Genomic DNA, 23,198 nt, shown 5'->3' with positions numbered 1-23,198 from the left:
CATTAATAGCTGAGTACGGCACAGCTATCTATGGGCTCACCTGACCTAGAGTGCATCCAGGTGCTGAGTATTTAAGCAGTAAATGGAAGGTGTAGCAGGGCTCAGTGCAGACTTTCAACCCCCTAAGCTGGGCCTGTGATCTCAGAAAACTGTTTCAAATAAATATCAGTTCCCTCTGTACTCTAAGGAGAGTAGTTAATCTTTATCATGACAACTTAAGGCCATGGCCAGATTGAATGGTATTGCTGAGATCTCCATTTCCTAGCCCAGCTTGTTTTCCTGGTTGGCAATGGATCTTTAACCCTTCCCAGGGCTTGTTAGAGTCCTGCAGCACTTGGAGGGCTTGATGCAGGGCTTATTTGTATTAATAATGTTCAAATGAACTTCAAAACCAGAAAATGAAAATTTAAAATTTTCATTTCAAATAAACTATATTTTTATTAAAACAATGGCAATTCAATCAATAAATTATTCAAGATAATACATTTTCTCACTCATAATCAGGAATACTTTTGTAGTGCTCCTCTTTCCTCCTTCTAGTTGCATTTTTTATACCTTTAGCTAAAGTTCAACTTGTCTACATTTTTCTGCTCCACAGTACAGCAATCTGTTATTAACTTTCCTGCCCCAAACACAATAATCAAACACATCAGTCAAAACTGATAGTTTAGTGATCAATTTCTAAGCTGCCTATCCAAAAATATTGCATGATTGTGATGAGGCACATTAACCCTTGGGGAGAGAGTGGAATAAGTGATTAGTTTGTAAATATTTAGTTAAAATTTATTTTGTATTTAGGTATCCCGGGCTTTTTTCTTAAGCCCTATATGCAAGGTTTTCAAATTTTGTATAATTTCTTATCCTTAATTTATATAATTTTCACCATTTTTTATGCACTATTATCTAATTTGGTCACATGTGTGTGTATCTGATCTCCCTGTAAATATCCCAGAGATTATTAAGCTAAATCAGAAACAAGTAGTGATTCCAATCTTCTACAAGCTGGAAGATTTAAATAATACAAAAATATGCACCAGTAGAACATCTAACCAAGGTGCCCAGCTCTTAATCATCTTTTGGCTCAAGTCTGAATAATCCTCTAAATAACACAGCATAGTCAAGGCAGTACAACCATGGTGCGCATCCGCATACTGCTAATTCCTTTTGCACTTGCCTGTACCACACAGTTTAGCACTTTATTACATGTTGGCTTGGCATCCAACTGCTCCGTGTGGGTGCCTTTTCATTCAAAACACATTCTGAGATGCTGAAGAGCTGTGTCCCTGGTTTAAACACCTCTGTAATCCATACAATCCTTGGCATGTTATGGTGCACATAGAGAGTTCATACTTACTTGCTCTTTTAGAAAGTTCTTGGGTAAGACAATTCTTGGAAAAAGTTGTTAAGACTTAAATTTCTGCTGAGACTTTCCACAAGGAGGCAGATTAATACTCAGAATAAAAACTTTTTTCCTTATAATTTGACTAAAAGTCACTCACTCTTCTGAGAAATCACTATTAGAATTCAGTAATGGCCAGGATTCGCTAAAGTTACAATACTTAGTCATTTTTATGTTATGTTCATAAACAGATCACAACTTGTGTAATTTTTAGTAATACTATTTCTTATTAGTCAATGTCAGCTATATCAACAAAGGCAATCCAACTTTTTAACAATATATTCGTATTTAGTATAATCTTTTAATATGTAGATTAAGATACTAGTCAGATCATATCTCCCAAAATAAAAGGCATACATGTGTGTATACTCTCTCTCTCTCTCACACACATACACACAGAGTGCTTTTGTTAGAATTCACTTACCCAGAAGTATTTTACTCTCCAAAATTTTGTTTCTCAGTGAAATATCATTTGTATATAGAAATAAAAAGAAACCATAATATATTCACAAATTGACACAATGAATTGATATTTTATGTGGGATATACAATGTTTAAGTTCCAGTTTTTATTTTAACAATTTAACAAACTGTATCAAGAGGCCTAAGATTGTATATGCACATGTTTTTGCTTGGGGAGTGCTTATGTTAACATAATTAACTTACAGATCATCGGGACAATTTCTTGGTGGCTCCAGTCTCCCTCCTGTTTGCACATAGTTTAAAACATCAAGATTGGAATGAGCTGGATAAGGCTGATGACCAAGAGTCAAAATCTCCCAAATCAGAATTCCGAAAGACCTAAGAATAGTAGAGGGTTTGCTTTAATTATACTTATTACAAACACCAGGTTTACAGTAGTTTCTCCAACAACATTTTTCCTGGGGCTAGCAGAGTCTACTTTGTCAGGGTATTATTGGCCTCATAAAAGGCAAATGGGACATATAAAAGCAGGCTGACAAGAAAAACTAGAACAAGACACTGCATATGAGCAAATACTTCAAAGGTGATAGGAAGGCTTGGAGGAGGCACACATGTGCACACACAGACAGAGACACAGACTCATATGCATACTCACATGCATGCACATCCCTGCACATATACACATATGCACATACAGAAACAGACACACATGCACATGCATGCACACACAGAAACACGTGCACACACACGTGCACGCACACATACATACATGTATACACACACTTATACTCTGTTTCTCTCCCTGACTGAAACCCCATTGTAGGCCTCCATTATCTAAGAATTTCAGAGCATTGACATGCAGACACACCTAAGGGTGAGCACAAAAACATTTCAGCATTTTCCTCCCAAGTTTGCAGGCGATAAAGTGCCAGTAAACATTGAGAGGGAAGGCATGAATAAAAATTGGCAGCACTGAGAAATTTTATCTCATTCGTAATTTTACCTAGGGCCAGCCCAACTTAAAAGTCATTGAACAAACCTTTACATTTTGAGCTGGTCTCTGGTCTTCTGTTTTCTCACATTAAAAAAGCACAATTCGATGTCCTTTTAAAATCCTCTCTAATGTTTGATGATTCTGTCATCATGACTCTGTGTCCTGTTAAACTTACCACACATCAGATTGCGTGGTGAAGATTCCATCCATTAAACTTTCTGGAGCCATCCACCGAACAGGGAGCAGGCCTTCCCCTCTCTTTCTGTAGTAATCATTTTTATAGATGTCTCTGGCGAGTCCAAAGTCTCCTATCTTCACTATCCGTGGACTGGTATAGTCTTTCACGGAAACAAGGCAATTTCGAGCTGCCAGATCCCTATGGCAGAAGTTATATTTAATAATAATAATAACAACAATAAAGTTCCAGAAATCAAACAAGTAACCCTAGTAGGTCTGTAAAGAAGAGAAACTTTTTTTTTAATTTTATTTTAAGTTCTGGAATACATGTGCTGAACGTGAAGTTTATTACATAGGTATACACATGCCATGGTGGTTGCTGCACCTATCAACCCGTCATCTAGATTTTAAGTCCCGCTTGCATTAGGTATTTCTCCTAATGCTCTCCCTTCCCTTGCCCCTGACCCCGGAGAGGCCCTGGTGTGTGATGTTCCCCTTCCTGTGTCCATGTGTTCTCATTGTTCAACTCCCACTTATGAGTGAGAACCTGCTTTGGTTTTCGGTTCCTGTGTTACTTTGCTGAGGATAATGGTTTCCAGCTTTATCCATGTTCCTGCAAAGGAAATGAACTTATTCTTTTTTCATGACTGCATAGTATTCCATGGTGTATACGTGCCACATTTTCTTTACCCAGTCTATCATTGATGGGCATTTGGGTTGGTTCCAAGTCTTTTCTACTGAAAATAGTGCTGCAATAGACATATGTGTGCATGTGTCTTTAGAGTAGGATGATTTATAAGAGAGACTTTTAATAGAAATTATTCCTAGTTTGAAGGAATTAAAATGTTTAATTATCTTGTGCACTTGACCTGCACTTCTGGTGATTATTGTGCCAATATCCATAATAACCCTGTATCCAGAAGAGAACTGTACCTGTGAATGAAATGCATCTGCTCCAAGTACACACAGCCTTTTGAAATATCTACACACAGGTCTACGAGGTCAACCAAGGTGAGTAAAGGACCATAAAACTGTAAGAAATGAAGGAAGAATTACAGGTAGTTTTCTAGTTTGCACGAAATATATACATACATGTGTGAATATAAGTGGATACATGTATATGCATATACATGTATGTATCTGATGTTTTAAAGGGATTTTTAGTTATGATTATAAGAATTCAAACAAAGAGGAAAACAAATTTAGATGTTCTCTATGCAAATATACATTTTAAAAAATGACAGCTATGTTTAGTAAGTAGAGGCAATATGGAATCTTTATTGGAAAGACCTCCAGGTGTCAGGCCAGACAGATCGAGATGTGAATCCTAGTTCTGCTATTTACTAGTTGTGTGAACTTGCTTAAGTTACTTAACTCCCTAAGCAAATTTCTCATGTGTAAAATGGGCAATAATACTGACTTTGCAAAATTCAAGTAAGTTACATAATATGGCTGGTCAATAACAGGCACTTAATAAACATTTGTTGCTCTCATAAGTAGTCAAAATGATGACTTATTTAGTGCTAGCTGGTTTAATTATTGATCCAATGACACTCCGTCTTGCCAGTCATGACAATGGGCTTGTTTCTCGTATGAACCCCATATAAATTGTTAGCAATACCCTATTTCAAAGTTTCAAATTACTCCTCTCATCTAAGAGAGCGAGCACAAATATACACTTGAGCCTGTACTGGTTGCAATGATTTCTACATGGAAAAAAGCCAGTTGAAGTTTTTATTAGTACCATATTGGGAAAATTCAAAGATCCTGCACTGAAGCTATATTATACTGTCTGTCCTTTTCCAGTGCTCGGCAATTACCCTGGTTCAAGCCTTTGTCATCCCTAATCTAATGCATTCAAAAATTTCCCATGTCTCCAGCCTCCTATGCTTTCATTAGCTTGCTTTGTTGTGACCCCTTCCTGTAGAGTCTATTATGAATTCCTGAGCACAGTCTCCACAGCACCCCCAGGCTGCACAAGCCTCTCTACAAGTCTATTAATTTCCTACTGTTTCTCCTCTCTCAATCTGTGCTTCAGTCACGCTGGTCCACTTGCAGTTCTTCATTCCTACTCTGCATTTCTCAGTCTCTCTTCTTTATTCCTGCTATTATTTTTTTCTCCTGGAATGTCCTCCTGTTTCTTGTTTTCCATCCACAGCCTTAGCTGAGTATCTCAAATGATTCCCAACCTCCAAGTCCCTCAACTCCTTAAAAACAAATGCTCTTAAGTGCTGTTCTCCCTACCTCCTCTGACACATTTATCTCTTGCCCCCAAACTAGGAATATTCTGATGTTCTGGGGCTCACTATTGCCATGGTTCTTCACAGCCACACCTAGGGCTAATAACTAGGCTCTGACCTTACTCCCAAATCAATCCTTCTCCAGCCTGATTCAGGTCCACTGTCTCATGGCCCATATCTGAGTCCTTGCTGGGTGTCTTGAATGGTTCACTGGTTCCTGTGAATGGAACCCTGCTCTGCTCTCAGCAAAACCTACTCTACCTGTGAAGTCTTTCTCTAGGCCTAGGATCCTACTCCCTAATTTCAGCCTGGTGGCTAGTGCCCTGTTCCCTGCTGACAGATTTTCATAATGCTGGTGCCTGCTTGGATCTCTGACTACTCTCTCCTTCTGATATACCATGTATCCACCTGTTGGGATACCGCATCACCCCATGTTGGGTTTCCTTGACTCTAGATGCCACCCTGGACTACCACCTGTCATCTCTTGTTAAACCCTTCAGACATATTAAACGTTGATCTCAGTCTATCCCTAGTCACAGCCTTTCATAACTCAGTGGGAAAGCACAGTTCAGCTACTGTTCTGCCTCCTGCTTTGGTTGTGTCTGAATCAGAAGACCTCTTCCATGAAGGCCTCTCAGCTTTCCTCAGTTACGAATTGCTCCTTCCCCTGGGCTTCTACAGTATATTCTCCACTGCCCTCTAATGAGTCCACCTACTTCCTACTTTAAGTGGATTATTTAGGTATCTGTAGACTTGCATCTGTAGACTTACAACGCTACCATGTAACAAGTTCCTTGAGTGCAAGAACTACATCCTTCGCTGCTGTATAGTAAACACCCAGCAAAAATTTGGTGAATTGAATTTTATCTGAAAGGCAGCATGTTTACTACATATGCATATTACTTTGACAGTTTTTGTTTGTTTGTTTCACTTTTTTCTATCTTAATACAATCCTTTTAACAAAAGTTAAGGTCAGGTGTGTTATCTCACGCTTGTAATCCCAGGACTTTGAGAGGCCAAGGCAGGCAGATTACTTGAGGTCAAGAGTTTGAGACCAGCCTGGCCAACATGGTGAAACCTTGTCTCTACTACAAAAAATATACAAAAATTAGCTGGGCATGGTGGCGTGTGTCTGTAGTCCCAGCTACTCAGGAGGCTAAGGTAGGAGAATTACTTGAACCTGGGAGGCAGAGGTTGCAGTGAGCCGAGATCATGCCATTGCACTTCAACCTGGGCCACAGAGCAAGACTCTGTCAAAAAAAAAAAAAAAAAAAAAGTTAAAAGGAACCTTAGGAAGTTTTTGATTCAAAATTTCATTTTGTAGATAAAGAAGCTGAGTCCTCAAAGCAAAGGACTAGACTAAGCTTTCTGGGCCTGGTTGCAGTCAATTCTTAGGCATCCAACCCAACAAAACAGTCCTTGAATGCAGGGAGAGAGAGAAAAAGGCTTCTGCCGGTTCTTCTGATATGGTGCCTCTGAGCACTCCACGTGGGGAGAGGCTGGCCTCAAAATAACTCAGCATGAGAGGGAGTAGCATTTGTGATGGTTCCCATAGGCCTCAGGCCTTCATTCTGCCTTCAGCACCTAACGATGTCTCTATGGTTGCAGCGAAGGAGACAAAGCCCTGCAAGCTGTTTTTGGCAGCCACCAGGAAAGGCTGCGGAACAACTGAAGTGCATGTGAGAACCAATCTTTATAAGCATTAGGATCCTGGGTGAATCAAAATGATTTGGAAAAAGTAGATCCACGTTTTTTTCAGTCCATCCTTTTTCATCCTTTCTTCACTTTTCATACACTTAGCACCACCACAAAACAAGACAATCTACAAATAAAATGTATTGTTTAAGATGAGGGATTGAATGTGTGCATTTTTAGTTCCACTCTCTCCCCAAACCTTACTAACATGGCAGTATAGTGAAAATTTTCATAATTTCACAAGGGCAAATCAACTGTCATGAGAACTGACATGGCAGACAAAGCATTCTGGAAGAGGGAAAGCAGATGGAGGAGTGGTAATTTAGCAAAGCCAAGAGGATGAAAGCTGACTGCCTACAGAAAGAAAAGGCAAGAATTAACCTGTTTTTCATCATGGAAGGTCATAAATTCTCCAGAATGGGAGGCAGCAGGTATCCCTGAATACAGGGACAAGGAGAAGGACTGAAAGCAAAAAGAATGTTTAAGTTATTTAAGGCCTAACTAAATCATAGATTCTTCTACTACAGACGAAGGCTTCTGTCTATAGAAAACAAACAAATAAAAACAACAGAAACCTGAACCAGAACAACTCCAAGTTCGGAGACACTACCAGTCACACTGAGGCACTGTACTGAAATGGAGAGAATTAAAATTAAATAAGAGTCCACATACTGAGCCTTGAGACCTCCAGCACCCTCTAAAGGCTCTGAGTTGATGCATCAGGCATTTACTGTCCAGAGGAGAAACGAGCAATTTCCTCCCTGGTTAAACTGGCATATGTCAGGGAAGAGATTCAGTTACTGACACTGGAGGACCCCCAGTGGAAGAGCAGGGTCCCACCTAACACCAGAAGAAAGCTTCCTTGGACACATAGGTTCCCATCATTTTGTTAGACCTCATGATTAAATATGAAACCAGCCAAGAATACTAGACATTTGAGAAAGTTTCTCACATTGGATCAGATTCCAAAACAAAGAGGAAAAAGGAAGCCAAGGCAATGCAGGAAGCAAATTAACACTTTTCGAAAAGTATAATTAATACCCTAAAAAAGATGAGTAAAATTTTGCATCTATGAAGAAAACCAGAATATTATTTTAAAAAGCAGTCAAAACACAAGAATAAGTATGTGAAAAATTAAAATATGTTAACAAAAAGTTTTAATCCTACAAAAAGATTAGGGGACAAAGTTGAGGAAGTCTATCACAATAGAAAGCAAAATGACAAAAGCTAGAAAATAGGAGACAGCAGCTAATAGAATGAGAAGATGAAACAAAGCAGTTCATTATAACAGGAGTTTTAGAACAAAGAAATAGAGGGAATAAGGAATTCTCTTCATTATCAAAGAGACAATGAAAAAAAAAATCCTGAAACTGAAGGGAATAATTAGCGAAGCAAGTGTTACTCTGCCGTGAGTAAAGAGTACCACAGGTAAAATTTTCCTCAAATTTTTGAAGTGGAGGAGGCAGAAAACAGACCACTGATAATAAGTTCAGGAATCAGAGTGGCATAAGAATTCTTACTGGCAATTGTAGAAGTGAGGAAAGAAAGATGCAGTGGCTTTATCTGTTAGATAAAGAGTTTTCAACCTAAAAGTCCAACCAAATTATCAAACAAGTATAAGGGAAGAATAAAGGGCATTTTCTCAAAAATTAAAAAAAAAAAAAAGCAGATTTTTGCTGCACATGCATAGTTTCTTATACTTTCTCTTTTCTAAAACAAACAAAAAGTCATGAGATACAAGGAAAAAGCCTCACATGGACAAGAGTTGAGGAAGATTCCTAGGTCTAATATGAAGGAAACCCCTACAACAGCAGCTGTGTAGCTAGCCTAGAGCACAAGCATCTACAGTGCTTCCAGGAAGGAAGTGTCCAAGACAAAATTAAGTACCAGATTATCTGATATTGTTAACCATATTGAGAAAAGTGTTACCATTCAGTTGGGGAGTTTACGTATATAAAAACTAAAATGAAAACGAGATATTTATTAAACTAGCCTCAGGAAAAAAACTTACAATAATATTTGTATAATTCAGCTCCAAAAATAATAATAATAACTAAATAGTTCTAACAATGCAAACCCAGAAGGATGATTTATCTGCAGATTGTGATAACTGTCAGAGGATGAGGCAAGCAAAGTTTTCCTGTGTGTAGCGTGGTGGGGGATGGACAGGTATATTATGAGGAAGTCTAAGAGAGTTAAATCCTCATCTTCCATACTGGGCAGTCAATTTACCCCAAATTGAAAAATCAACATTTGTCAGTATGAGCAGACTATTTAGGAACTTGGCGGTAAATACCAGAAGATATGTACAGGCCTGAGAGGTAGGAATGAAGGGCTCCTGTTTTTCACTATATGCTTTGTCACACATTTTAATTTTTTAGCCATATGTTTATTTTGATATAAAAAAAGTTTTTAATCCACCGGATTTAAACTTTGGTGACTTGTCTTATCTCACGTGTTCTCATCTAAGGTATAAAGTAGGCTCCTGCAGGTAGTCACCCCCAGTCCTGTCCGCCATTCCACAGTATTTCCAGGTTTCATAATGTGCTATGCACTGCTCCAGGCACTGGGGATACAAGAGAAGAAGGACTGCAGCTGCGTTTTGCAGGCAGAGCTCGTTAGTATGTATGTAGGGAAAGAGAAAGCAAGGAACTAGATGGGTGGAGTAGGAGAGGATGTACGAAATCAAGAGCTCTGTTTGGGGCAAAATATGTTTGAGATGCCTACTAAAATCCGAATAGATAAGTCAACTAGAGAGGGACATACAAGTCTGGTACTCGGTAAAGACATTAAGACTGGAAATATAATTTGGAACAGACAGGCATATAGATTAAGTACAGAGATATGCCTTTCCAACGCCACACTATCCCTGTGCTCCAGAAAAACATGATTCTGGCAATGAGGGTCATGTTCTCCCACTAAATACTAAAAACAGGCTCAGGCTCACATGAGCAGAAAATGCCAGAATGTTAGCCCATGGTTCTGATTGTCAAAATCTAACGCGAAGTAAATAGAATAATTCTTTCCATATAAGTCTTCTAAGGTTTTACCACTGCAGCCTATTAAATCTAAAGAAAATTAATGGGGAATTATAAGGCATTTGCATTATGAAACCAATATTACAGATCCCAACTGCCTACCGTTGCCATCCGGGCTTTACGCAAATAAGTAAGAAGGTCTCCTCCTTCCATCAATTCCAGGATAATATACTGGGGTTCATTCAGCAGACAAACTCCAAGCTGTTTCAGAATGTTGGGATGATTAAATTTGCTGAAAGGTGGAAAGACACAGGCTGTATGACATGATAGAGGCAGGAGTCCTAGCCAAGTGTCTTTATGGAGTACAGCAATTCTTTATCAATAGTTTCCTTCAAAACCCCTGACTTAGTGTCTCTAACGCTTCCTTTTCCAACTACAGGTCTTTGTGTTTACCTTAAGGAGGTAATATGGCAACCCCTAGTGGCCATGAGTATGGATAACATAGGTTGGTTTTTAGAAGGAATAACGTTTGTATTAAGCATATTTTGGAAAAGAAAGTAATTTTGACTAGTAGCCTCCTTGAAAAGATATTTTAAAACAGTGTGTTTTGGGTCACTATAGGTATGAAATATATACTCTCCCTTTCAGGAAAACAACCCAGAAATGCAGGTTTGGCTACACAGTTTTCTCAAGACATCAAACGAAGGAAGTCCCAACCTAATAATTGGAACCCACAGCTTGAGACTCAATCAAACACTGCCTCAAGTTTTCCCATTAAGATGCGCTTGAGCAGTTTTTATGACCACAAACTCAAACTTAGAGACAAGTCTACTAAGACAAAGATATTTTCACTGACATTACAGCATTTGCGCGAACTCTCTCTTACTGGGTATACTTGACCATTATCACATATTTAGATGAATACAAGTGTGTCAAAAGTCAAACAGCTTCAGAATTCACTTGCAAAACATGCTCCTTACTGAAGATAAAAGAAAGGAGAACCTTTTGCCTGAGGAGTGCCTGTACCCAGGCTCAGAAGATTGGCTTCTATAGACTACTTGCTCTGCGGATGTGGATTCATTCAAACGTTTCAACCATGTTTTTTAGGCATGATCTGTTATGTCAGGTCATTTTGGATGTTAAAAACAAGTCAAGCAGACTTAAAACTTCTTACCCATACCAAGAGAAAAATATTTCAGAGCTACCTCATCAGATGTGCCTCCTTCAGGAATTCAATCTTCTCCTGGTCGGTGGAACCCTTCTTCAAAGTCTGTACAACAAAAACAAGTCAGGAATCAGTATAGTAGACATTTCTGTGAGCTCAGTGGGTTAATGGAGAATGTTGTTTGTTTTGTAATATCTACCCCGAAAGCTGGAAACAGATCATAGATAAGGCATGTGCATGTATTCTATAAACCCTTCAAATGTTACCTCCTGTTATTGCTAGTAGAAGAATACACAAAATGAAAGGTCTAGTAATGTTTATACAATGTTCCTCCAAAAGGTAGAATTTTAAGAGACCAAGTTTTGTTATTTAGGCTAATTTCTTAATTTTCAAAATTTTCTTCTCAATATGTTTTCTTTATCTCCTTGCTTTCAATTTATTTCTTGAAGGCAAAGTTCCCAGTCCCAAGCAATTGATCAAAGCTAATCATGAAAATTGTGTTCTGAAATTCTCCAGCCTCCCTTGGAAATTGGGGTGGTCACATAACTCAGTGACGGTCAATGGTGTATAAGAGAAAAACTGCTAAGGCAGGGAGGGAACTTTGAAGAAGACATTTGTCTTCCTGAACATGTACATCTAGCACCATCTTTCCTCCTTTCCCTGGTCCAAATGAAGATGTGATGCTTGCTTCTTTGTCAGCCATCTTGGAACACTGAGGCAGCAAGTATGAACAACAGCCAAGAAAATTTCAGAGATACTGGCTCTGACCTGACACACTATCCTGAAGCCAGCAGTCATCTTGTTACATGAGAGAAATAAACATTTGTTTAAAACAGTCAAGGTGGGAGTAAGTTAAAGAATTTTTAAATGACATCATTTGGAAGCAGAGAGAATTTTGCCAACTTTTCTAGTTGTATAGCTAACTCTCAAAGCAATAAATCTCTAATAAGCAGAGATCAGGATATTGCTCAAATACATAAAAGATCCATCCTCCCTTTATCAAAAGAAAGTTTTACAAAAATATGAGTATATCCAGTGCTTCCTTAAAAATATATTAAATATACCATGATGAATAATCATGTAGTCAGAGACTGACAAACTATAGCTTGTGGGCCAGATCCAGCCTGTCACCTCTTTTTGTATAGCCTATGATCTGAAAATGGCTTTTCCATTTCTAAATGGTTGAAAAAGTCAAAAGAATACTACTATTTCATGACATATGAAAATAATATAAAATTCAAATTTCAGTGTTCATAAATAAAGTTTTATTGGTACACAGCCACACTCATTTATTTACACATTGTCTATGACAATACAATGGCAGAGTCTGTATGGCCAGCAAGTCTAAAATATTTACTATCTGCCCAGTTAAGAAAAGGTTTGCTGACCCTTGGTCTAGTACCTTAAGAATGTGTTTTACAACTCCAGTTCTCTTATGACATGGTTGAAGAAAAATGATTGTCTGATAGGTCTTAGCTAATTAGTAGCCTTAGAGGTAATGCAAATCCTGGAGATTGTTGATTACAAACAGTTTTCCTATGTAGGAAATGGTTTTTAAAAATGTGATTTCTATAGCTATGGATAGGCTTTAACATTCAACCCATCCTCTTTTCAACAAAGAGCACTCAACTTTTATTATAATTATATCCACGTCAATCCTTGTAGATATGGTGATAAAATGTGTCAAGGAGTTCAAAGATTCACATTACCTTCACTGCTACTTTGATTTCTCCACTTCCAGCTCCTAAGATGTCCACTGCTGTTCCTTCATACACTTCTCCAAAGGCTCCACTTCCCAGCAAGAGCCGCAGAGTCAGTTTTTCCCGAGGGAAGGCAGGAAGATTTTCAATCTCCTCTTGGGTTGGAAAAGTACTGTAAAATAGCAACATTTTTGTCTCCCCACCCTCCACATATATAGGGTGTACAAGTTTGTGTTGGTATTGGTATTTGTGTTTGAGAGAGAAAGAAATATCTCATGGCTTTGCAGCATTGTGTGTTTTATGTGACATGATGATGTGGAACTCTGTGTTCCTAATTACTTTACTATTCTACCACCTTTTACACAGACAAAGCATGATGGTCCACTTCTAGGCAACTTAATTTTGATAAAAACGTATATGTGTATGCATTGCCTCAAGACTTTTATTGTAACTTGTTGTGTCAAAGTTAGTAGGTATTAACTTCTTCAGATTGCCAATTTGTGTAAAAAGCTACTGCAAATTAGTAATAAATGCATCTGGGTTTATCAGCTTTTCCTTTAGCTATTTCATACATGTGACATCTTATATAAAACAAAATTTACTACGATCAAAAAGATCAACCCCATCACCATAAGGTCAACTTTTAGAAAGCCAAGTTTCTCACTTGGAATACTACACGGGGGGGAAAATGCTGCTATGTTAAAAATGCTTTCCATTTATAACAGGGAATCTTGAGTAGCAGATATGCGCAGTATTTGCTCAAAGGAAAGTCACCTCTAAACAGCTGATTTAGATCTCCTTTGTGTCTACTTCAAATCCTTTCCTTTTACACCTTGCATTATAAATTTCTGAAAGCAAGGCCTATGATCATTTAATTCCTTTTTGCATAGATCCTAATATAATGAAGATTTGCATAAGACACTTGAATATTTTCCTTAATTATGATGACAACAAAAGTTCAAAACTCATCTGTTTGAAGGTTTTGCGGGCAATCATCATACAACTTCTGAAATGGAGTAAGATACTTAAGGCTGACCACGTACACAAGGCTCTCAAAACTCTCCTCTCAAACACTGCCTCCACGTGGTCAAACAACCACGTTACCATCTATTCTCTTCAATGTAATATTTTTCTCTTTCTTTCATTTGTTTTTGAGCTACATGATAAAACACTGGAAAATAGTGTATTTTTGTGTATTTTTCTTATAACCGCATAATTTGCCATCCACATTTGAGAGGGGAAGAGGAAGTTTTTAATAATTCTGCCAGAAAAATGGGTATAAACCACTACTGTCCTGGGCAATGCAGAATTCATAGGTACTCTCACTGCTGTTGCCCACCCTTTGCCTATGTGCTCCATAATGATGGCCCACGCTACGTACTGTATTGCATAGCAGGCATTAGCCAGGCCTACTCCGGCTGCCAGACCTCGCAGCTCAGCCAACTCTTTGTCTTCGTTTAAAAGCACTGTCAGCCCCTCCTTGGCACTTTTTTGATTCTTTAGTCTTCTATGCCAGACTATAAAGGAAAAAATGACATAATTTACAAAATAAAATATTGCTTCTTTTTCCCTTTAGGAAATGCTAACAATGCATTTTAAGTGTTTTTATGTAAGAACCCTATCAGTAGAAGAGTTATAGAAGTTTTCATAATTTGATTTTAAAATAGCTTTTAAAGAACTAATTCAATCCAGGTAAAAAGTCATATAAAAGTACAGAAATCATACTACACCACTTTTAATCTCACTTCTTAGAATTTAATGTATTTCTTACTGTTGTTATAAACAAATTAAAGTATCTTAATATTAAAACTTATTTGTCAAAATCACCTATAAACTAGAGTCAAAATAAACCAGAACAAACATAATTATTAGTGAAACAAATTCATTTTTGAGTTCAGTCACATCCAGGTTATACTCCTCAGTAGAAAAGAAAATGCTTTCAGTATAATGGCAATTTTTCTTTTTTTTCTTTTTTTTTGCACAGTACAAGAGTGTTTATCATTGTTGTTCATATACACACACTCAAATATGTAGAAAAAGTATTGGAACGAAGCTTACCAAATGTTAGCAGTGGTCTGCCCTACTTGTAGAATCATTTGTACTGTCTTTTTATATAATAAGGAGTATTAGTTTTATAATAATAAAATAATTTTTTAATATTAAAATACAATTATGTCAATAAGATTGTCCATCTGTACTGGACTGTTGACTCAGAAGTTGAAAACACAAGCATGCTTTGAGAGATGATCATTAAAATTTGAACTTAATTTCACAGTAGTTTCTATATTCAAGAAGTTAGAGTTTTACTCACATGAAATTCAATTTGAAGGGCAACCTGGTGACAGATCACAAGTACCTTTTGCTAAATTAATTTTTCGAACTTGAAATGTTCTCACCACCTCTTTTTTAGGCTTCACTTTTAAAGGCCCAATGTAAGCCCACATCCTCAATGATGCCTTCTGAAACCTCAGCAACCTCTACTAATCTTTCACATCTGAACTTGAAAGACTAATTATGCCTCTCTGTGAGTGCTTATCCTATGCACTGTCTTGTTTATTTCATCTATTATTGTCTTTTGTTATTATTTAACACATATCTTGCTATTTATCTTTCCACACAGGCATGTCTTACCTCCCTCATTAAATGGCAAGCTCCTGACGTCAGCAGTTGTATTTTACAGGTTTATATTTTCCTCTACTCCCAGCAGAAGGCTAATGTTAGACATTAGATACGACCGCTCAGAAGCAAAGGCTGTCAACACTCATTTTAATAACCTGTCTTAATTTTATGTTTATAACTGATGAGTGCCCTCAGCGCAATACAAATTTTAAAATAACTGTGACTTTTTTGTTATTTTAATGAGTCAACCTTTTCTCATGCACGTACACACTCTTACTAGTAAAACCACATGCACTGCTGCCAAAAGCAAAGAACCGAATTAGTTTAGCTAGACTCAAAAATTCATGAATTTCAAACAGAATAAAGACCTTTTAAGTCCTGAGAAAGTCAGATATCCATAGGATGTCTTGGAAGCACAATAGGTTGTCTGAAATTATCTCATGTTCATCCACTAGAGTTATGGGTTTAAACAATGGTGATGTACAAGAAAGTAAGCAAAGGTCAGCTGAAGGATTCTTCATGTAATTCTCCTTCCCAGTAGGAAAGCAGACAAGCAGTCAAGCCTATATGCCAACTGCCAAATATACTGCAGTCATATGCGTAATTCTGGAGGGGCTGGCTTAGTGGCACAAACATCAGCTGTGCAATGCTTAGACTCTCTGGAACCACAGGTTAAAATCCTGGCAGGGTCAGCTGAAATTTTTAGCTTTCCAAGTTTGCTGAAGGAGTTTCACATATTGTCTGGGTGGAATCTTTGAAAAAAATCTGAAATCAAGCTTCAAAGTGCTCTCATATAGATTGCGACTCCAATCAGTTTGCAGAAAGAATAAAGATTTAGAACACAATAAAGTGTTGGTTTTCTTTATCCTGAGAGTTCCACTTTATGTTTGTGACTTTTCCATCAACTTTCCCTTGTAACTTACCCCACAAACAGGGGTAACAAATAAGTCACAACTTTCTTAATATGTGTTTGAGTGTTCTTTTCTGGTAAGAATCATGCTCTTCTTTTAATGATTCACTGTGTTGGGGACTCTCAATCTTAGCAATAGATAGGGGTCCATATATCTTATAAGCCAAACTCGAACAGTTTGGGGACTGAAAGAAAGTGCTATTATTATTTGTGCTGAAACAGAAATAAACAAGAATGTATGATCACTATGGTAACTCTAAAAGTCCAATCAACACTTGACCATTCCTTTTGAGGTTTTCACTGCATTTTATCATCATTAAAGTACACCTTCTTAGAAAAAAATAGCTTTCTATCTACCTAACCTAATTTTTCTGCTTTCCTGGTCATTTATAAATGAGCAGGGATTTGAAATAAGCAGATCAGATGTCTGAAAGCAAGAGTGGATCCCACAAGCCAGAAATGGATATTCTGCAACAGAGGCCGTACTCATTCCAAACCAGCCTGTCTGCTTAGAAACCAAAACTATCCCAACCAAAGATTGTCACTGGCCTCCCATTAATTCTATACTTTCTTCTGTACCCAGGGTTATTTTTCTTTTATTTATTTTAAGCTATAAGCCACAAAACATTTGTATGCAGCCAATCAGAAACAAATACTGTTTTAAAGAAAGCTAAAATTTGGTGCCCTTGCAAGTAGTTGTATCTAAAGTATAACATGAAATGTACATATTTATTTTCCATAAAATAGTTATGCCTAGATTAGAAAACAATTCACAGAAGTTAGTGGTTATAAATATATAGTAGAAGGTAACAATGTAAATGTTATTAACTTAATCAGGCAATATTTCCTGTGGGAGATTAGATCAACTAAGAGATAAATCAATCAGATATGGTTAAGTAAACAGTTTGGTGCCTATTTTTAAAATTCTATTATACTTACCAAAGGTCAGTGGGATTGTAATAACCAGAAATATTCCAACTATAATACTAAGTATGAAACTTGTTTCTGGTATCCAAAAATCATCTAATAATATAAATCAGAAAAAGAGATTAATTCATAGATAAAAGCTAAGTAGCCCCAGCTCTACCTAAGCACACAGAGTAATATAGCAGAGCTATAGCTACTACTGGATTTTTGCAAGCCAGTTGTTTGTTAGACAGTTGGTAGCTTGAAAGCATCCATACGAGAGTGTTTATGCCGTGTGAAATCGAAATCAAGGTGTTTTTGCTTTTTTTGCAGAGAGCTAGTTTACCAACAAACCACTGGAATATATCCACTCAATCTTGTACTTTAAAATGACTGAGGGAGTATGTATATCTTCTTAATAAATTTAGGACCAAGAAATCTCAGTCTTTGTATACTAAATAGTTGACATTATTATTTTGTATAATATTTTCATACATATTCAATTTCATGGATATTAAACTGAGGAACAAACATGGTAATTTCTCTTAGGTAGTTTCAGTTGTATAGAGGAAACAAACATGTAGGCCAGAGTCTGGCAAACTATGGCATGAGGACCAAATCTGGCTACAGCCTGATTTTGTACCCCCTATTAGCTATGAATAAGTTTAACATTTCTAAAGTGTTATTTTTAAGAAGAAGGAGAAGGAAAAAGAGAAGAAGAGAAAAAGACAAAAAGAAGAACATGCTACAGAGATCACATGTAGCCTGCAAAGTCTAACATATTTACTATTTGCTTCTTTTCAGAAAAAGTTTGCTGAGCTTAGTAGCAAACTTTTGTACACAACTAACTAGATAACTAACTGTAATATAAATAAGAATAATGTAAGTTTTATGTAGCATGTGAGTGTATAAAATGCAGTAATTCATTTGACTAAGGAGCATCAGGTAAGCATTATGATGAGTTCATTTAAGTTAAGTCTTGAAGGATGAGAAGAATTTCAACTGGCAGAAAATAAAGAATAGGAAATCACAGCTAAGGGGCACAGGGTAGGTGGTGTGGACCTGTATTATAGGCTGAGGCAAACACAGGGCCAAAATCCAAGTGACATAAAAACTTTTTACTGGTCTGATATGGCTACAGCACAAACATAAATGTTGGAAAAGATAAACCACGACTGGAGGATAAATTACGGAAGACCTTACATGCCACAAAGAAGTTTGTAGCTGATTCTGAAAGCAGTGAATGGAGAGCCATTGTGGGTATTTCAGAGAGGGGTTAAGTAATCTAGTTTGTGCTTCAACTAGATTAACTGTCGGCAGTACGCATAAGCCAAGGACACAGGCAAGAAATGATACCTTAAATTAGGAAAGCCAAGGTAGAAAGAGGAAGATGAGAACTCATCACAGAGAAATCAAGATGGTTTCTTGATTTCTAATTCAAAATTAACAGGACCTGATGACTGAGTAGAGGGAAGAATCACATATGGCAGTGAGATTTCCTGCCTATGTGATAAGAAAGACAATATATCATAAACTAAAATAAAATACACAGTGGAAGAGGTAGATATTGGGGAAGAAACAAAGGTCTTAGGCCTGTTATGTACAATGTGAGAGTGGTCATAAAGCTTGTATAATGTGAATAGAATAATAAGGCTGGATAGAACAGATTGTGAACAGCCTTGGAAGCCTAATTAGGAGCATGGAATTGATGTGGTAGGAATTAAGAGGGTGGTTGATTATTATTGGGGAGAAAAATGACATGATGATAATGATGTTTTAGGAAGATCACATCACATGAATGGAATCGTTGAATAGTTTGGATAATAAGATATATATATATAGCCACCGTTATCTATTGCTAATGTTAAGAATGTACTAATATTTATTACTGAACCTTTAGGTAATAAGCTAGTGAGTAGACAGACATGGTAACATACCTCCAACTAATATAGTATTCTCACTGATTCCACTATATTCACCAAACCCTAGATTATTTGCAGCTACTACTCTGAACTGAAATACTCCTTTCAGGTTTTTGGACTTCCATGTGCAAATGCTACTGCAGGATCCATTAAATGTCATCTTCCACCTTAAATTCTGGTTCTGTAAATTTGAAGTGCTCTTTCTGCAAAAAATAATAAATACAGAAAATATACATGACAATATACCTGTTATTTCTAGTTGTTCATAGATCTTCTTAGTGACTGAACTCCTGAGAATGTCCTTTGGCACAGTTTACCCTTGACCTCATTCCTCTCCCATAATCTGGCAACACAGATGCTAACAGCATGGTTTTATAGTGATCCTAGTGAGGCATGGAGTCAATTAACTCAGCCCACCAAGAAAGCCATGAGTAATCAGTGGTCAAGAGAGAGCTGAGTACCCTTTTCCTACTAATAGTAAGGGGAAACTTTCTCCAGAATTCCAAACCTATAAGAAAATTATTACATGATTTTTAACTGGGAAGTTTCCATTTTCTCAATTTCCAGTCTTTTACATTATTTGTAGTTTACTTATGTCATATTTCAATAAAATACAGAATATAAAATTGATAAGGAAAGTGTGACAGTTCAGCTACCAAAATTACCATTATATCTGAGATTCTGAGGCTTGTTGTTTCTATTTGTATTGACCTACATTCCACCTCAAAGTCAATCCAATTGTTTTTCATTTGAAACATGGAAAGAGCACAAGGGCTGGGTTCAAAAGACATAACTGGAATGACTTTTCACAGAATCATCAAAGGCAAGCTCAAGGTCTTCCATTTATGTCTTCTCTAACAATGAAGAACATTTCAGGTCTGAAACTTTACAGACTGCAATAGTTTTAGGGCTTGGTGCCAATCCACAGTAAGCTTAGGGATATGTGGGAGAATCTGGTTCTGCTCCTGCTAATTGGCTCATCCTTCTGAAGACCAACAGAGAGTGAGGGCTGGCCCTCATAAGAGGCAGGGAAAGGGTAAGAACATCGGGAGCAGTAGAGTTGGTCACAGCTGTTCCTGGGAGCTGAGGGTCTCTTTAAGGACCATCCTGAGCAAAGCATTAGGACAGAGTGTTTTTACACATTTTGTGAAGTCTCACCTTTAGCACTGGCCATTTCATTGTTTAACCAAACAACTCTGATCCAAAAGAAAGAGGCCCTTGAGAATTTGTGAAATGGCTCTACACAATGGCCATTGAGAAAAGAAGGAAGAATTCTGATGTTGGTTGAGCACCTTCTATTTACAACATACTGTACTGGGGCTTTACATAATGTTGTTTTAATTCACTGAGTCCACAACAGCCTAAAGAGGTGAGATAGATATTATCATCTCCATTTTACAGATGAGGAAACTTACGTTCAAAAAAGGAAACGAACAAGGATTTAAACATGGTTTGTGTACTGGATTGAATCGTGTCCTCCCAAAATTCATGCCCACTCAGAATATTTTAATGTGACTTTATTTGGAAATAAGATCTTGACAAATGTAATCGAGTTAAGATGAGGTCATAGTAGTTTAGGATGGACCCTAATCCAATGACTGGCACTTGCATAAGAAGAGGGAAATTTGGACACATAGAAAACCTTGTGATGCAGGAGGTGATGATGACAGTGATGATGCCTCTACAAGCCAAGGAATACCAAGGACTGCCAGCAAATGCCAGAAGCTAAGAGGCAAAGATGGATTCTGCCCTAGAACCATCAGAACAAGCAGTCCTGCTGATACCTTGGTTTCAGACTTCTAATCTCTAGAGCTGTCTACTGTTTCAAGCCACCCAGTTGGTGGTCCTTTATTGTGGCAACCTTGGAAACTAATAAGGCTTGTTCAACTCCCAAGTTCATGCACTTTGCACTTCCACTATCCCGTCAGCGAGTACAGAGTCTAACTAGTGTCCTGACTGAAGGACTTATTTTGAGATACTGAAGTTACAACAATGATTCAGTCATCTTATAGTCCATGTCCTGACAGTGGAGACCTGGAGCAAGGAGTATGCAAAGTATTTAGATGGAGTCATTTTAGTAGCACTTAAGGTGTTACTCAGGGTAACACAATAAAGAGGTCCTAGCAAAAACCTGATGTGTGACCTGATTGATGAACATCATTACAGTCACAAACCACCAAGACAGTTCTTCAGGTTAGAATGTATTTCACTCTGCATGAAAAGCAGTAACAGAAACTTCAAGGAGGTTTCAATTAGAAATAAGGGCCAAGGGTATTCTCTAGTATGAGCAGGAATATTTTTTAAGGTTATGGGAATGCCAGAGACAGATGAAGCAAAAATAGATCAAAGATCAAGTTGCCAGGACTATAATTATGGAAGTGACTTTTGTCCTTGGAACTTCTTAAAAGATGGTTTCATAGTCCTGTGAGAGGAGTGTCTTTGGAATTTGGAATTCTCCCCTCAAGTTGGCATGAAATCAGTCCTTCCGAGCCAGTTATGGGTCACGTGCTCCCCCTGCTGGCCAGGTCTGAGGCTGTTCATCAGTGGCTGGTTTTCATCGATGGTGTGTTTTCAGTCCCTGGGAACACACTGCAAACTGTAATCTTCACAATGAATAGAGAATCTTGTGTGACCTCTATGTTTCAGACAATTTCAGAACCTGACCTAATTTTACAGTATGAAAAATACCTTCTTCATCACCAATTCTCACTAGAGAGTATTCACCTTGCTAAAGCAAATTATCATCAGGAATTTACATGCCATCATCATTTAACATTAAACATCAGCTAAGCTTTTTAAACAAAACTGATATTAAGTAGATATTGGTTGCATGAGCCTATGATCAAACAATTTCCATAAAGTGTCAATGAGCAGTTAGAGATTTCTGAGAATGATGTGATCTGTTTTATAATTAGCATGCCAAGACCAACCTCTAGGAATTGAACAAAGAACATAATGATGCATGTGAGTCCTTAAACTAAAGATCTTTGTGTTTATATGTAAATACATTTGCACAAATAATGTTACTTTTTATTACTTTATCTTCTTAGTTCTTTGTCGTTTACAAGTACTTTGCAAACACACATACCTTATCTCAAGGATATAGTATATAATTCTACATCCATTATCTTCAGCTTTCTCCCACTGTATTGAATTTTTACTCCCTTCTAGTAATTTGGGAATGCCTGGTTTACTTGGGACTCCAGCTTTGGGGGGAAAAAAAAAAGAAAATATTGATTTGATATATTTGAAGTATTAATCTTCTGCATTGAAATCTTCCTGTAGAATATATTAAGAGGAAAGATAAATAACATTAAAGAAATATTCACAGAGGCAGGGCCAAGACGGCCGACTAGAAGCAACTGTGTTCAGAGGTTCCTATTGAAAAAAACCATAATAAGTGTGTGAATCCTTCACTGGCAACCAAGGTATCTAGATTTGCTCATCAAAATTGACTAGAAGGCTGGCGTGACCCACAGAGAGAAGGAAGAGCAGTGAGCCCACCTGAGAACCACACAGTTCTTGGCTGGAACCCCTCCCTCCAGCCAAGGGGAGTGCTGAGTTAGCATGCTACCCAGCCAGGGAAACTGTGCTGTTTCCACAGAACTGTGCAACCCATGGATTGGAAGATCCCACTCGCAAACCCACGCCACCAGGGCCTAGCATTCCAACCCTAGAATATGCAGGTTCTTATGGCCTCTCAGCTGGAATCTGCTTAAGCCTACTGAACTCCCTGGGGGAGGGGTGACCAGCACAGGCTTCTGCTGCCTGCTGTCTAAGCCCTTTGAGCTCCTTGGGGGATGGGCAGCAGCCAGCACTGGGACTCCCAGCTGCCTAACATGCTAATCTCCCTGGGAGGATCAGATGGATGAACGGACAGAACTAGGCTTCAGAAGATGGGTAGTAATGCAGCATGGAGGAAATGCAGCATCCATTTCTATAGCTCCAGACTGTGCTTTTCCCCTGCTGGAGCCAGCGAGGCTGGACAGCTTGGTCCCAAGACTTGTTGTCACAGCCTAACACACCAGCTGTGGTAGTCAGCGGCCAGAGTGCCTCCTCAGGTCTAACACT

General features: G+C 37.8%; 1 protein-coding gene across 1 annotated transcript in view; it reads right to left on the bottom strand.

Annotated features, from left to right (window-relative positions):
- Positions 1–23,198, bottom strand: part of ROS1 (ROS proto-oncogene 1, receptor tyrosine kinase) — a 142,127-nt gene that overhangs the window by 19,080 nt on the left and 99,849 nt on the right. The window contains exons 32-41 of the mRNA XM_023218993.2: positions 22,216–22,333; positions 19,143–19,330; positions 17,239–17,322; positions 14,152–14,287; positions 12,780–12,942; positions 11,111–11,175; positions 10,068–10,197; positions 3,926–4,023; positions 2,991–3,191; positions 2,065–2,199 (exon numbers count right to left, since the gene is read on the bottom strand). Of these exons, the coding sequence (XP_023074761.2) occupies positions 2,065–2,199; positions 2,991–3,191; positions 3,926–4,023; positions 10,068–10,197; positions 11,111–11,175; positions 12,780–12,942; positions 14,152–14,287; positions 17,239–17,322; positions 19,143–19,330; positions 22,216–22,333 (1,318 nt within the window). The remainder of the gene's footprint in view (positions 1–2,064; positions 2,200–2,990; positions 3,192–3,925; positions 4,024–10,067; positions 10,198–11,110; positions 11,176–12,779; positions 12,943–14,151; positions 14,288–17,238; positions 17,323–19,142; positions 19,331–22,215; positions 22,334–23,198) is intronic.

The sequence above is a fragment of the Piliocolobus tephrosceles genome, chromosome 5 (assembly GCF_002776525.5).
Source record: "Piliocolobus tephrosceles isolate RC106 chromosome 5, ASM277652v3, whole genome shotgun sequence".
NCBI lineage: Eukaryota > Metazoa > Chordata > Mammalia > Primates > Cercopithecidae > Piliocolobus > Piliocolobus tephrosceles.
This window is presented reverse-complemented; position numbering and strand designations above follow the sequence as displayed.